The following is a 16,111-nucleotide window of genomic DNA, read 5'->3' as shown; positions in this document are numbered from 1 at the left end:
TGACCAATGTTTCTCTCTCATCGATGTTTCTAACTCTTTATCCCTCTCCCTTCCACTCTGTAAAAAAAATCAATAAAATATATATTTTTAAAAATAGTACACATGGGTGTCGGACCAGCACGTTCAGTGCCTCCGCCCCTCCTACTGGTCTCAATGTGCTTTCTTCTTTACTTCTCTAGTGGTAGGACTTCCACTCATCCAGCTTTCAGGTGGTTCTGTATGATGGTTGTTCTGTATTTTAGTTGTAATTTTGTTGTGGTTGTGGGAGGCGGCGAGTACAGGGGTTTACCTACTCCACCATCTTGGTTCTCCCCTCTGTGGTTATTATTTCATTGTTGTACATAACAACTATTTGTGACCTGACTCACAAGTCCTTTGAATATTCTCATAGGAAGCCTATGCTTAATATAGGCCTTTTGAGTGCCTAATAGATGAATAAATGAAATAATGAATGAATCAAAGACTGAATCCCTCTCTTATCTAAGCATTGGAAAGAGAAGATTGGATTATAATCCTGGTCTGACCTTGAGCAAGTCACTTGTCTTTTCTGAGTCTCAGTTTCTTCAAACACACACACACACTTCTCATAAGATAGATTTATGAATTAAAGGGGGAAACAAAAGTCAAACATAGCAATTGCTCAACAAACAGTTGCTAGTAGTAGTAGTAGTAGTAGTAGTATTCACCCTTAAGGTCAGGTCAAGATTCTTCCTCCTAGACACCTACCCTGACTACTCTAGCTCTCACTTAATAACCCTACTCTGAACTCCTTACTGCTTTTACATCCTTTAATCTTTAAAAATATCCTATCTTGTTTTCATTGCTATTATTTCCTGCATGTCTTGTGTATCTGAGAAAATCTTTAATTCACAGAATTTTAAAATTAGATGCTACATGTGGACAATGTAGTAAATTCTCTTCATTTTACAGATCAGGCAGGCTTCGGGAGGGTGAACAGTTTCCCCAATTGCACATGGTTAGTTAGGAAAAGGATTGAGACTAATACCAAAGTCTCCTTATGAAGCTCATAGCAAGTTTAATGAATGACATCACTGAGTCCCTCTTTCACACTACATTAGCAGGGCAAGCTACTTAGTCACTCTGTGTCTCCATTTCCCCCTCTGTCAAATGAGGAAAACAGTACTTTACTCAGAGGGTAAAAAGGATTAAATGTGTAAACTGCTTAAAATAGTATTTGGCACATAATAAGCACTCTATAATGTTAGGTAATATTACTACATTATTACTACTATTAAGCTGCAAAAAAGCATCCATTCTTTCACAGTGTTTCAGAACAATGCCACAAGTCTGGGCAATCTACCTTTTCCCAGCTTTCCAGTCTCACCTTCCGTCCTTCAAGGTGTTGTTGCCTTTCCAGGGTAAGTGAAAATAAGGTACTGTTTTAACCCTCAACTCCTTCATTATAAACATATAGATACAGATATGTACCTCTATCTTTTCTAAATATGCAGCTTATATTTTTCGTTCTTCACTCTTTGCCACACAAAAAGTAAAACACATGCATTAAAGCTTGTAAATAACATTCTTTGTTTGACTTATGTGTCTGTTCTATACAGTGTGGTGATGATGATTATCTCTATATGGATTTTATGTGCATCTCAATGCCTGTGTTTTTTATCGTCAATTCCTAGAGACAAAAATTATCTTTTTAAGTCAAGCAAACATAAATTCTGGGGAACTTGGGCTAAACTGAATTGAGTATTCAGAGAAGAATTTCAGAAAAATTCAGAAAATGAGGGGGGATTACTGGAGATTGGCTTAGTAGAAGGCTTAATGAAAGAAAGGACTTAGGTAGAGCTTGAAGGACAAGAAAATAAATTTTAATACAAGACGGAAGATGAGTGTTCAAAGTGAAGGAACTAGACAGAGATTAGTCTAACTACAGTGGTGACACTAGAAACCACTGTGAAATTCTGTTGAAAATGTAAGACCAGAGCATTTTGATATTATAGTTCATGTTTTATTCCTCTTGGCAGCCCCAATATCTAGTACTAAGTTTGGATACAGTTGATAATCAAAAATGTTTACTGAATTAAGCAAAATAACCTTTTCCACTCTACTATAGTGAAGAAAATGGGACAGAATTGAATCCAACTCAATCGGATCATGAAATCAAAGGTTAAAGTAGTTCAACAAGTATCTATGCCTTCTACAGCACTAACCACTAATCTAGAAATGTTTTTACTTTGCCTACATCACCATGGACAAGAAATTAACACACCAAATTCTCTCATGCTCATCTATATATATAAAAGCCTAAGCAACCATTATGACCGGATGACCGGTACGACCAAATGACCAGGACGGCCGGTCGACCAGTCACTATGACATGCACTGACCACCAGGGGGCAAACGCTCAACACAGAGGCTGCCCCCTGGTGGTCAGTGCACTCCCACAGCCAACCTCTCATGGCCCCTCCCCCACAACTGGCCAACCTTCCATGGCCCCTCCCCCCACGCCGGCATCCTGTGGCCCCTCCCTCCCCCCAATCGGCCAGCCCCCCCCTTTGATCAGCACCCCCATAGGCCCTGATTGGGGGGGCCACCCGGCCAACCTCCCAGGATTCCTCCCCGCAGCTGGCCAGCCCCCCAATAAGCCTGGATTGCCAGCCAGGCTAAGGGATCCCACCCGTGCACAAATTTGTGCACTGGGCCTCTAGTATATTCATATTACCTGACTCTCTGTCTCTCTCTCTTTTTTTTTCTATCGCTCTCTCTCTTAGGTACTCCTCCCTCCTCTCTCCCCCTGTATCCTTCTCCTTCCTTTACCTCTCCCTCATAAACATACACACACATTACTCAGAGTTCCAATCCATTGCCTCATACACTGAGATAAATGAAAACTTGATTGAGATACTAAGAAGCACTGAAGTTAAGATTCCCTAACATCTAATCCAGTGGTTCCCAAACTTATTTGGCCTACGGCCCCCTTTCCAGAAAAAATATTACTCAGCGCCCCCTGGAAATTAATTTTTTTTTAATTTTAATAGCAATTACACAGAAAGATATATGTATTAATGTTTCTACCTTTTTCGTAAAATATAGTAAAGAAAGGTGTAAATTAGAAACATTGAAGTTTGAAATTATGAAACTATTTATTGAACTCAGAATAGAAAGGTAATACAAAAAAAGTTAAAACAAATGCACCTGTGGCCATCACTGCCCCTCTGGATTGCTGCAGCGCCCACCAGAGGGCAGGAGCGCCCACTTTGGGAATCACTGATCTAATCCATTTTGATGAAGGATTCTCAGAAGAGGCTCCTGACTCCAGGAGCCCAGACCATGTAACTGGCAGGCACAGAAAATTTTGAAAGAAGCTTCTTTTCCTCATGAGGTACCCATCTCAACAAGAGTGTTTGGGAGAACAGGAGAGAGAATTTAAATAACTTTGGCAAGAAAAATAATGATATTTGGTACTGGCAACAGTAGCACAATTTGTGTTGTACAGGTACACACAACTGTGTGAATTACCTTTGGCCTCAATGACCAGGTGATAATTATACAAATGTGGTTGAGACTGGAAGGTTTATTTACTGGACTTTTTTATTCACTCAAATTAATTAAGCCACTTCTATAAGCAATAGATCAGAGTATCCTGATCGCTATTACTTCAAGCATTATACAGATGGCCACAATGACTCAATTTTGATTAAATGACATGATGACTATATCTCTGTGAGATACATTCAAATTCACAGGGGTACAGTGAGTTGCAGCTAGCACTCAGGACCTGGTTACCAAATATCAAATATTACAGAAAATGAATCCTTTAATATAACATTAAATTGTATTAGACCCTAAAGTTACTGGCAGACAAATCATAAATACCAAATGATGAAGCTGGAATGGAAGCTTTTCTTGGGCTTAAAAATCTCCAGAAACTAATTTTGACTTACGTTGCATAAGTGACAAGAGGTCAGTAGTATGTAATGTGACAATAGTACCTCACTGCTCAGGCTGAAAATGTCCTCCCCTTCTCCAATGGAGTAAAAGAATTTATGATGGCCTTTATTTTCCTATAGGGCCAATTCCATTTTACTACGCTTAAAATGCAAGGTTCTCATATCTAATCTGGATTTACCCAACCAAACCTTCTTCTCAAACAGGTACTTTCTTCTTCTTTAATTACATATTTTGGAGCTAACAGAAATATATTAGAACTTCTTAAAACTCAATTTAGACATAATTCTAGCAATATGAGCTTTTCTTAGTGTAATTTCTAACATGCACTTTATTTTTATAGATTTTTAAAATTATAAACATTTCTGAATTAACAAAAATGTGCAAATGAGTGTCTAAAAAATGTGACATGGTCCTAGCAACATGAATCAAGATAATTTCTAACATGCACCTACTATGAAGCCAAGGTTTAGGATTAGAGTTAGGATTAAGATTAGGGTCAAGGTATATGCTCAAACACATACTTAGGCTTTGGTTCGTGCTCTTTCCTTTTAGTTAAATGTCTTCTCTCCTTGTCTCTTCCTCCAAAATCTACCCATCTTTGAAAAGGCCTAACCTAGCCCTGACTGGTTTGGCTCAGTGGATAGGGCGTTGGCCTGTGAACTCAAGGGTCCCGGGTTCGATTCCGGTCAAGCGCATGTACCTTGGTTGAGGGTACATACTGAGTGGGGAGTGTGCGGGAGGCAGCCTCTCTTATCGATGTTTCTAACTCTCTGTCCCTTTCCCTTCCTCACTGTATAAAATCAATAAAATATGTTTTAAAAAAAAAAGGCCTAACCTAACTCCCATCTAAGTCTGGCCAGTATTCATCTCTACTTTTCCTCTTATACCTGAAAAACTATTATGTTCTACTTTGCATTTTATTCTATATTCTCTTTGTGTTAATCTTCAGATTTATCAATATAAACTATTATCTCACTAAGTTATTAGTTCATTGACAGCAAGAACAATGTATTTTGAAGGGTCAAGTGAGATATTTTATAGTGTCCTTCAATCTGTTTTCTCAGATTTACAGAGAGTTGTGGATGTGGGGAAAGAATATCACAAAGGTGAAGTGCCCTTCTGATCACATCATATTAGGAAATACCTGATATCAACATGACTTATTTGCTGGTGTTAACCTTGATCACTTTGCTAAAATAACGTCTGTCATTTTCTCCACCATAAAGTTAGCATTTTCCCCTTTAAGACTCTCTTCTTTAGAAGCAAGTCATTAAATCCAGTCTACACTCAAAAGGAGAGAAGTCAATCATATCCTAGATGCAAAGTACCAGAGAATTTGAGGACATATTCTAAAACCACCACAATAAAAAATTATTTTTAATTGATTTTTTTTTTTCTTTCAGAGAGGGGAAGGGGTAGGGATAGAGAGATAGAAACATCGATGAGAGAGGAACATCATCAATCAGCTGCCTCCTGCATGCCCCCTACTGGGGATTGAGCCCATGTGACTGGGAATCAAACTGGCAATCTCTTGGTTCCTGGGTCCACGCTCAACCACTGAGCCACACCAGCCGGGCTCCTCTTCTTATTTTAACACAGATTAGTGAATCTTACCTATAGCAGTTTTTTACTGTTGGGTTCTAATGATGATTTAGGACAGCATTTTTTATTTGATATTCTGCCATTCCTTATTCAGCATGAAACTAAACACAAAGTAGATAATCAATAAATATTTGTTCTTTTTAAATAAATAAATACTTGTTAAGTATAATTGAATTTCAAGAAACATTTAGGTGAGGTAAAATGAGATAATAGAAGGTGGATACGTTCAAGGTAAATATGTATTTTGGCAGTTGTGCTGTTCTTATGTCATATGTCTTCATTAATGGAATGGAGATAGAAAGAAAAAGAATTAATTACCTCACCTCTACTAAAACTAGGAAAAGTTCCTGGAGAAAAGAACAATAATAATAGTTGTATAGTGCCTTAGAGTTTACAAAGTGTACTCACACTGATCATTTAGAATTTCAAAAACTCTCTGAAGAGAAAATCTTCAGGAAATAAAGACAAAAAATAATAAACTTGTGAAAGGCACTATTAAATCAGGAATTGAAAAGTTAGACATATCAACTACATAAGACTAACAAAGAAAAGCAAAAGTAAAAGCACAGAAGAAACAGATACAATAAAAATAAAATAGTGTGAGTCCAGTGCAAGGTTTTAAACCAAGTGGTAAGGTTGATTTAATACAGTGCATGAAACCAAGACAGCTTAGACTACCAAAGATAAAGAGTACATGGCTAAGAAAATGAATGATGTTATTAAACTAAGCATTAAAAGCAGACTTTCATGGGAACATGCATTGAAGATAAAAAATGAATAGAATCTTCATGTTTGTATTCATTCTTTTCTTCGTTGGTCACCTCCATTTTCCCAGTGCCTTTAACAGTGCTCTTAACCTTTTATGTATCCAAAAATATTTGCGGAAGGTTTACTATGTGTCATACATTATGCTAGGCATTTGGGGATACACAATAATTAGATATGATCCCTTCCTATAAAGAATGTGCATTCTTTCTTTTTTTTAATCCTCACCCAAGGATATGTTTTTATTGATTGTTTTAGAGAGAGAGAGAGAAACATCAATGTGAGAAATATCGATCAGTCACCTCCCACACACGCCCTGACTGTGGAGCAAACTTGCAACCTAGGCGTGTGCCCCAACCAGGAATGAACCCACCACCTTTTCTGTGTGTATATGGGATGTTGCTTTAGCCAATGGAGCCACTTGGAAAGTTAAAACAAACAAATAACTTGTGTGAAAAGTGAAAAAGCAAAAGAAAGTAGAGAGGGCCAAAAGAACAGCATAAAGAGTAAAAGCTACAATGGACTAGAGGAAGAAAAGATGGTTATGGTATGCCTTGTTCAGGAAAGGCTTTATGGAAATAAGGGGCATTTGCAATAGGCCTTCAGGAATTGGGCAGGGTAGGGGATGAGATTTGAACAAAGCCAAGAGAAAGGGATTCAAAGCAGAGATATACCAGCTGAACATAGATATGGGGTTTAGACAGTGCTTTAAGAAGACAGTGAAATTAAGTAGGGTTGTAATAAAAGGTATATCAAAACACAAGTTACAGAAGGTAAGCTGAGATTGAAATGCAAAAGGCCTTGAATGCCAAGTTGAGGAGTTTAAACATTTCTGTAAGCAATCCAAAAATAATCATTTTTTAGCAAAAAAGTGACATGATATACCTGAAACTAATATAATATTGTTATGTCAACTGTAATTGGAAATAATGTTTTTAAAGGAAACATGATGAATGTGATATTTTAGAAATATTAAGCTGGTTTCTGATGTGTATAATAAATGGTATACAACTTGATTAAAGATATGGTTATGGCAGCAAAGAGGCAGGTATATAAAGAAAGCACATAGAATATGTAACAAAGAAGGGCAAATTGGAGCAAAATAAACTTATGAACAAAAGATTAACCCAAATTTCTTTGTTGAGAGCAAGAAAAGCATAACATCACAGAATAGAGAGAAAGTTAGGCAAAGAGTAAGATTCCAAGGTATGAAGAACAATCCAATTTTTATTTCCTCCATCATCACCATGTTTCTATAAAATTTAAGTTGCCTAAGCATAGAGTATATTAAAGGAGTAACCAAAGAAGTTCCAAAAGTGATAAACAATGGCTGTAGAAAGAGAAAACACAGTTGCATTAAAGTACTTAAAATTATTTGGAAAATAGAAGCCACATGACTCTATTATTTTACAATATGTTTAAGTCAGTAATATCTTTTTTTTAATAAGGTGCTTATGCCTAAGTGCCTATTATAGGGCCATTTACTGAGAAGACCTAATTATTTTAAGATGAAAATTGTCACTGAATGAAAAGTAACAACTGAAGTATAATTTTTCAAAATTGCTGAGACTATACCTAAAACAATTTTGCCTTGAATTCTGCAATGCAACATGCAACAACGAAGACAACATGGTGGCTTAAGGATATGGAAGCATCAAAGGGCAGAAATAGGGCATTCCCACTCTCTTTAACTCTGCTAAGGACTCAAATACTGATATAGTTCAGAGCATCTTACTACCAAGAGACATAAATCAAAGAAGTTCAGCTAGGAGCAATAAAACAGATTAGTGTCTGGAAGAACTGACTTTAAAGAAAGTTTTAAAAGAATTAAATCCAGGTAGTCTAGATAAAAAACAGCTATGACAAAACCTCTTTTTTTGAAGGTGATATGCCAAGGACAGAAATTATTTTGAAGGTAGACACTTAAAAAATACAAAATGAATAATTATAAATATTTATGGAATATGCATAAAGGAAAATCTCAGGATAAATTTGCTGGCAAAAACCTATGGGACAGAAAAACTCTCTCCCATAGAAGTGGTGAAAACTGTATTCCTAGAGATATTGAATGCCAGGTTGGACAAAACAAGGAAAGGATTCCATATGAAATGATCCTGTACTGGCCGGCCCCTGAAATGGTGGGAGGATTGAAGATGATCTCTTAGATCTTTTCCAATTCTGATTTTTTTAAATTCTATTAAGTTTTATGGGGCACAGTCTTTTGCCAATTTCTTTCCTCCCCATGGTGCCCACTTTCTCCTTTTACAAAGGAAAACAAATTGTATCCTTCATTTGAAGATGGTCTCATGTTCTCAATGAATCAGTAATATAATCCTAGGTACAAGTTTTGGAGAAAAGGCCAATTCCTGGGGCTCTTACAAGTTTTACTACAAACTAAAGAGGAAATATTTCAAATGGATTCAAAAAAGAGCTATTTCATCAGGAAAGCATTAATATTTTCCCTCCTTATGTCTGATCACAAGAGCTGACAGTGACCCTGCGAGCTATAAGGCCCTGGGTCAAATTACCAACAGAGCTGCTGTTCAGGATTTTATGCTGAATGACAGCAAAATCTACTTGCAATCTAATTTTTATGGCAATGACATTTACCTTGGAAAAGATATAGCCTTAAACACCTACACACTTTGGCAGATGTTATAAAAGAGGAAGTCCTATTCACACTTCAAACTCAAGAAGTCTCAACCTTGTTCTCTTTCTCCATTCTGGCACTTTAAAAAAAAGTTTCTCAGCCACCCTTGAAATAAATCCAGTACCTCTCCAAAATTCCCATTCAGTGAAAGCCCCAGAAAATAAAACAGCATTTCCTCGTTTTGCTGATTTATAAGGACAAGGTGTAACAAAATCCAGGGGGCTCTGAGAAACTGTCCCTGAACCCTTTAAAAATAAAACTGTAACTCACTTATGAGAAGGAACAGCAGGACAGAGATAGCCCTCCAAAAATGGACACTGATGCTCTTCTATCTTATCTAAACAGCCTCAGTGGCTGAGGACCCACCAATTCCCATCTTGCCTGTCTGAAAAAAAGTATGTCCCTTTACCCACACAGGAAGTTCATAGATATTAACACGGAACTCCCTAAACAAAATTTTTAAATACCATTTTCATTTTTCCCTACTGAAAATGAGAGTGTTCAAACCTAAAAAGATTGGGCCACCTCACACGGGAATAGGATCTGGAATTTTCAAAGCCAGACGCTTAACTCATCTGATCCTGGCAGGAAAGAAGGCTGGCATTTATAATCCAATTTTAATTTTCTTTTTTAATGTGACTCTGAGATTAGGCAGTCTGAAGGAGAACCGACTGTGGAGATTTTCAAACCTTCCCTAATAAGGGACCAATCTAAAAGGGATTATTTCAGAAAACTTTAGAGTAGGTTTCAAAAAAAGGCTGGATTCTCACCTCAGGAAAACAAGAAATAAAAACAATAGCCACTTTTTTTCTAAATTTTAGCAATGAAATGTGAACCTGACCTTTAATAGCCTATGAACCCGCCTGTATTTTCTCAAGAAACCCACTGCATCTTCTCCCCACTGGACAAGCTTTCCGAAAGTTTGGGCTACAGTTCATGGCCTTGGGATTTAGCAGCCCCGCGGAAGGCAAGCAGCTGGGACCTGGACTACCTGAAAGCCCTTTCTGCGTAATCACGTCAGGAGCCCACACTCCGGCGTGCCCTCGCCTGCAGCTACCGGCTTTTCAGGAGAGCTTCTACCAGGCTCTCCTCCAAATCTATCTCTACCCACCCCATCCACACACAGCTCGCTCCCACTTTCCCAACTCCCCCCACCCCGCAAGAATGGGAAGCAAGTTTCTCACCATCCTCATAGTTTTTGAGATAGTAATCAGGGCCGGGGCCCCCGCGGCTTTTCGCCGGGTTCCTCAGGTTCTGGAACTGCAGGAAGTCAGTCCTTTTGCCCCCGAAGCGCAGAAAGGCCGGCGAAAGTCCCCGGGCCAGGGTCACCAGACGCTTGGAGCTGCGGGGTAGAGAAAGAGAGAGGAAAGGATCCCAAGGGAAGGCGGGAGGCCGCGAGCACCCAGCAAGGCCCTCTTTCCACTCTGCAAGCGACCTGGCCCAGGCTCAGGGGCTCGGTGTCCACCACAGCCCGCGGACTGCACGGGCTCCTGGCAGCTCCATGGCCTCTAGCGTGCGCCTCTTGCCCTTGCCCTTGGCCCAAGCCTACCTTTTGCGCCCAGCTGGCCACGGACGCCTCCCTCGGACACCCTGAAGCTGCTCGCCAAAGGTAGTTATTTCCAAAGGACTAGATTGTGTTCGCTAAGTGTGTGTAAAGGGGGTAGGGGGGACACCTCTGAGAACACGGGGCTAAGGCGCAGTTGTCCGGCTTTGCTGCTGCCGGGAAAGCGCTCCTGAAGGAGAGGCGCAGCGCGCGTGCCGCGGGGCTCGGGTTTTTGCCAAACTTCTGCTGAATCCCGGGACCTGCCTCCTCGGCCCCAGGGGCACCGCAACCTCAGTAGAGAAAGTTAAACTCATCTTCTTTCTCCTTCTTTCTCTCAGACCAGGCACCTGAGGTCAAGTTGATTCTGACTTTGTTTTTAATGCCTAAATTGATTTTGCATTTCCACTACGTTATAGCAACCGCATCCACCTCCCAAATCCCAGGTCGAGAGAGATTCCCGGGGTAAATCCTTGCCTTTCTGTGAATACCTCCACCCCTGCTTTGCACAGGAAAGGCAATATTTCTTTGACCCTACAGTAATTCAGAGTGATCTCAGAAAGGTATCATTCTCCCCTCCTCCCAGTGGGGCTCCATCTTTTTTCCTTTCCACTTGGAGCCGTTTAGAAGCGATGGGGAAAGTGAAGTTTGCCTAAAGTTGGAACCTGCGAGTCGGAGGAGCACCAGAACAATAGCATTTACCTCTATTTAGGTTCAGAAATTCCATAGTTTGTTTTTTGTTTTTTAAATACAAGCGCTGTACTTCGGAAATAGGTGAGAAAGAGCAATTATAGATGCTCTTACTACTATACGTTATTTTTAACACTTGGCTGGTTCAGGTTCTGAAATCCAAACCCAAATGGAGAAACTAAAGAGTATCATAATGGGACAGATACGAGAGAGGGGACCGGAGATTCTGCTTGGGGACTTTCTGAGAAGTCTTGACCGCCCGGGGCAGTCCGGCGGCGGCGACCTCTAGGACTGCGTTCCAGGGAAGCGCGGTCGGATATCGCGTGGCCCTCCGCCGGCAGAGTAGTCCGACCTGCGGAATCGGCATTCCCAGCACCGTCCGTCCGGAAGCCTGCACAGCCAATGCAAATACGCCCGCCACGGCTTCTTCCCCCAATGCCGCCTTCTAGAATCTTTTCTGTGGCAAGTATTTGGCGCAAACAGGATGTTTTTTTTAAAGAGAATCCTGAAGGAGTCTGCGCAGCTGGATAAGTGCAATGCAAGTGGGGCGTGTATCTCGGCAAACCCCGGTTGCCCCCCACCTGGGGACAAGCTCAGAGACACGTTCTGCTGCATGAAGAGCTTCCAAGGAGGACGCCAGGCGGCGCGGAGATGTTCCCGCCCTCCCAGCGGAGATGGGGCAGCAGCTGAAGCGGCCTCGGAGGCGGCGGCGACAGCCACTCAGTCCTCACGCAAGGCTTGCTCCATGTGGAAGGAGCGCCCCATGTTGCGCCTCCCGCTACCTGCCGAGTCCGCTGACCCGGCAAAGTCCTGGAGACCCAGAGGGCTGAGGGGCGGGCGCACACGAGAAGCAAAACTCGAATTTCGCGAGGAGTCAAAGATACTCACGAAAGAAGCGCAGCGGTCGCGGCCTCAGGGCGGAGAAAGGAGACTAAAAGCGCTCAAGACTCTTTGGGTGAGCCCACTGCTGAGGCTCCAATTTGGAGGGATTTTTAAAAACTCAGCACTTGGATTCAGCACTACAGATGATCTGTTTATTTCTTTTTCTTTACACTGCAACTCTGTCCCTGACGGGAAGGGATCGTGGTTGCCTAACTGCTGAACATTAACAACCGGCGAGAGGGATTCCAAGCCAGAGAGTAAGGGGGTCTGTGAACACAGCCTCCGGGTTTGCGAATCCGCCAGTGCCGTGTTCAGACTTCTGAAACATCCCTGGAGTATTTCTAGAACCCTTTCCGCTCTCCTTATATATGCTATGATCAGAGCGAGGATTTTTTTTTTCTTTAAAGAAAAACTAAACTATGCAGTTACCGCAGGAGATTTGAGGAGGAGGGACTGGGGGGCCCTTCGGTCTATAAAAAGCATCTTACAAAGTCCTCAAGTCTGGAGATGAGAGTGGAGGGTATAAAATAAAAATTTAAAAATATGATCCACTTGTCTATCACTCAAGCCTCTGCTTAAATTCATTTTCTGTCTGGGAGTTGGAGAGAACTGAAAAAACTATCTTTCCGTGGAAAATTCCATTTTCGTGCTATTCCCCGCTTGAACACTCACAGACACACACGCAGACACGCACTCTCTCACACACATACATACATACATACATTCCTCTCGGGTCTTTGTTGCTGGAGACCTTTTCTTCACTTTTGTAACTGTCCTGAACCTCGTCTCTTTTTCAGAAGGAGACGGGTAGACTAATTACAGATATATGTAAGCACAACATTTCTTCAGTCATAACTGATAAGTTTCTGAAATGCCTTCTGCATTGCAAACATGTGCATCTTAATAGAAAACATTGCTTTTCTCAATCACCAGTTACAGCCTCACAGCAAATATTCCAGGAGGAGGAAAACCTCATTTCTTTCAGAGAAATCCGCTTGGCTTATTTTCTTCTTCTTTCCCCTTGGAATGGGAGATAGGAGGGGTGGGGGGTTGTTACTTAAAAAAAATGATCCATGGAAGCCCCTGCCTTACCTTAAGAAATCGAGCCAGCCATCATGAATGATGGACGGATCCAGCTGCAGAGAGAGGAAGTTCTCATTGACTGTCCTGATTGGGTTCTTGGTGCTCACATCAAGTAGAATCAGGGTCTTTTCCTTCAAACCTGGAGCTCTGTCTACAGGCAAGGGTCTCCTGTCTCCAGCTTGGGAGGAAAGGAAGAGATGGAGCAACAGAGCCAAGAAGAGAGCCACCGGGGCTAGGCACGAGGGGGGGCGGGAGTTGCTGGAGGGCATGGCTTCAGGGAAGGCACAGAGCACCCTCATTAAATCCCTCTGATTTAAACCTCTCTTCCTACAGGGTCTCGCTGGTGACTAATTGTCCTTATCTAAAGTGTGTGTCTGTCTGCTTTTCCCCCCTTTTTTCCCTTCCTCCCCCCCCCCCTTGCTCTCTCTCTTTCTCTCTCTCTCTTTTTTTTTTCCTTTTTTTTTTTCTTCTGTGTTTTGGTGCTTGGTGGAGCGAACTCACGCCCCTAGCCAGCCTTCTCAGCAACTCTTGCCAAGAGTACTCGTTCACCAGCACCGCCCCTTTAAGAGATTTCGACTGCAGACATTTTTTAACTTTTTAAAGGTAAGGGGGTGGTTGGGGGAGAGGCGGGAAGTAGGAGGGAGGGGTGGCGTTGTACCCTCCAGATTTAACCCTCTAGGGTCAGGAAGTGGAGGAAGGGATCCAAGCAGTGCTGTTTTAAGTTTTGAGTACAGGGTGGGATGTCTTTTTTTTACTTCCCTCCCTGTGAGGTTCTGGGGAAGGCTGGTCTAGCTACAACCCCAACAGGACAGCCCAGCGCCAGCCCTGGGCACAGTGGAGTAAAAGGTCCACCCCAGCCTGTGCCTGTTGGTCCTTACAGCATCAGCTATTCTGCCTACTCTGGGCCCTTCCCTTTGGATTGAAGCAGGAGAGCAAGGATGTTAGTTAAGTAGCAGATGGTCCTGATTCCTGCAGCGACTGATTCCTGCCAAAGCATGGAGTGCAGACGAAGACTCCATGGACACAAGTCAGGACCTCTGCAACACACTGGGTATCCACCCAGAAGCATCCTCTGACCTAGATGGGGCAAAGAGTGGCCAGAAGTAATATACAGAGTGACCAGGTCAAAGAGCTTCTCTGTGTGTAGGGACACGGGGATCCAGGCTGCGTGTGGCTCCGTTCTGCCTGCAGCCAAAGTGAAATGTTTTGGGGGCTTCAATTTACGCTGACTTAGGCCAAGTCAAAGCAACCTGGTCTGTGTGTGGATAGTCTAGGCAGCAATGCACCCATCTCATCTGAACCACTGCTTGTCCACTCTACTCCAATGCACAAACAGAGGTGCCCCTCCAGCCCTTCCTCAAGGTCAACCTTGGGCTTACCTCTGCTGTTGGGAAGTGAGCCTTTATGGTGCCAGAGAGGAACAGAATGACACCGTTGAGTTTTCAAACTCACCCTGAAGTCACCTAGAGTCCACCCACAAGTATCCCCCTAGATGTACAAGAACAGCCTGGAACCCACATGGTGCACCACCTGCCCTGGCTCCTCAAGTGGAGACCCACAGCACCTATCGGCTCTAACCTTAGGTCTCAAACCAAAGTGCAGAAGAAAAGCCAGGCCCAGTTTGTGCAGTCAGACCATTAGTCCCCACTTTTGGCTTATTTCTGGGACAAAATGGGCCTTCTACTTGGCAGATGAACGTCTTTGTGCAGCAGAGGTATGCATGAGTGTCCCAAGGCCTCTGATATCAAACAGGCAAAACTCTAAAATGCAGATCAAAGGTTTTCCCGAAGGGTAGTCTCAGAACCCACAAACACTGAAATTGCAACCTGTCTCCCTTTCCCTTCCCACCAATGGGATTAAGGAATCTGGAAAGAGCTAGCATTGATAGCCTTCAAATGAAGTTTCCTAAGGAGCTTTTACTAAACCAAGCAACCAGGAAGTCCAAAGGTTAGGTTGGGTTAGACTGGAAAGTGCCATGAAGACCTCTTTCTGGAAGTAGGATTGCATAAAATGAGGTCAAAGGAAGACCACTTGAATGAAATAAATCATTTCAGCCCTGGCTGAGTGGCTCAGTTCATTGGTAGTGGGTTTGATTCACTAGAAATCACTTAATCAGTTAATCTTCAAGATTTCTGGGAACCTAGACTCCTAGATATCAAAGGAATTTATCTATAAGGACCATTCAGTAATACCAGGCAGAGACTATCCAAGGAGACTTCAATGTATCTAGTTCCCAATAACTAATATTTTATACAGAGGCCTTATTTTACTCAGACTCAGGCACTTATTAGTTTGATTCCCAGTCAGGGCACATACCTAGATTGCAGGTTCGATTCCTGGTCAGGACACAAACCTAGGCTGCAGGTTCAATCCCTACTCAGAGTGTATGGGGGAAGCAACCAATTGATGTTTCTCTCTCACATCAATGTTTCTTTCTCTCCCTCTTTCTCCCATCCTCTCTAAAATCATTTTGAAGACATATGTTGGGGTGAGGATTTAAAAAAAAAAAAAGAAAAAAACATTTCACCCACTACACTAGATCTTTTTAAGTAACGTACCTCTTGTGACTAAGGATGAACTTAGGTATAATGAGAATCTGCTTAATCATGAATTTTAATCATGAATTTTAACCACAAATTTTGCTTACTGGCCCAACTATTCTGTAATTGTTTCGTGGCCTATTTACTTTAACCAATATTCATCAGAACCTGTATGTAGTATAAAAATAAAAGCCAACAAACCAAATGCTTTTTTCTTAATTCCTGATTAGAACCATCTCTCTGGTATAGCCATTGAAATTCTATAGTCATGTCCAGTCTCAGGAAATCAAGGTAAAGAAAGCAATTCCATAACTTTTAGGGAGTTCCAGATATTCCTGGTTGACTCCAAGATGACCTGATTGTTTAGTTTGGGTATAGATCTGCACAGGGCTATTCCTTCCAAATAGCGCCCATTGCCCATATCATGATTTTTGT

The 16,111-nt window shown here is 41.8% G+C and overlaps 1 protein-coding gene across 1 annotated transcript in view; it reads right to left on the bottom strand.

Moving 5' to 3' along the window:
- HPSE2 (heparanase 2 (inactive)) overlaps positions 1-13,487 on the bottom strand; it is a 531,613-nt gene extending 518,126 nt beyond the window's left edge. The window contains exons 1-2 of the mRNA XM_036336390.1: positions 13,146-13,487; positions 10,126-10,283 (exon numbers count right to left, since the gene is read on the bottom strand). Coding sequence (XP_036192283.1) covers positions 10,126-10,283; positions 13,146-13,435 — 448 coding nt within the window. The 5' untranslated portion in view covers positions 13,436-13,487. The remainder of the gene's footprint in view (positions 1-10,125; positions 10,284-13,145) is intronic.
- Between the last annotated feature and the right edge of the window lie 2,624 nt (positions 13,488-16,111).

Source organism: Myotis myotis, unplaced genomic scaffold (assembly GCF_014108235.1).
Source record: "Myotis myotis isolate mMyoMyo1 unplaced genomic scaffold, mMyoMyo1.p scaffold_m19_p_15, whole genome shotgun sequence".
Lineage (NCBI taxonomy): Eukaryota > Metazoa > Chordata > Mammalia > Chiroptera > Vespertilionidae > Myotis > Myotis myotis.
The sequence above is the reverse complement of the archived record's forward strand: the minus strand, read 5'-3'. Positions and strand labels throughout refer to the sequence as shown.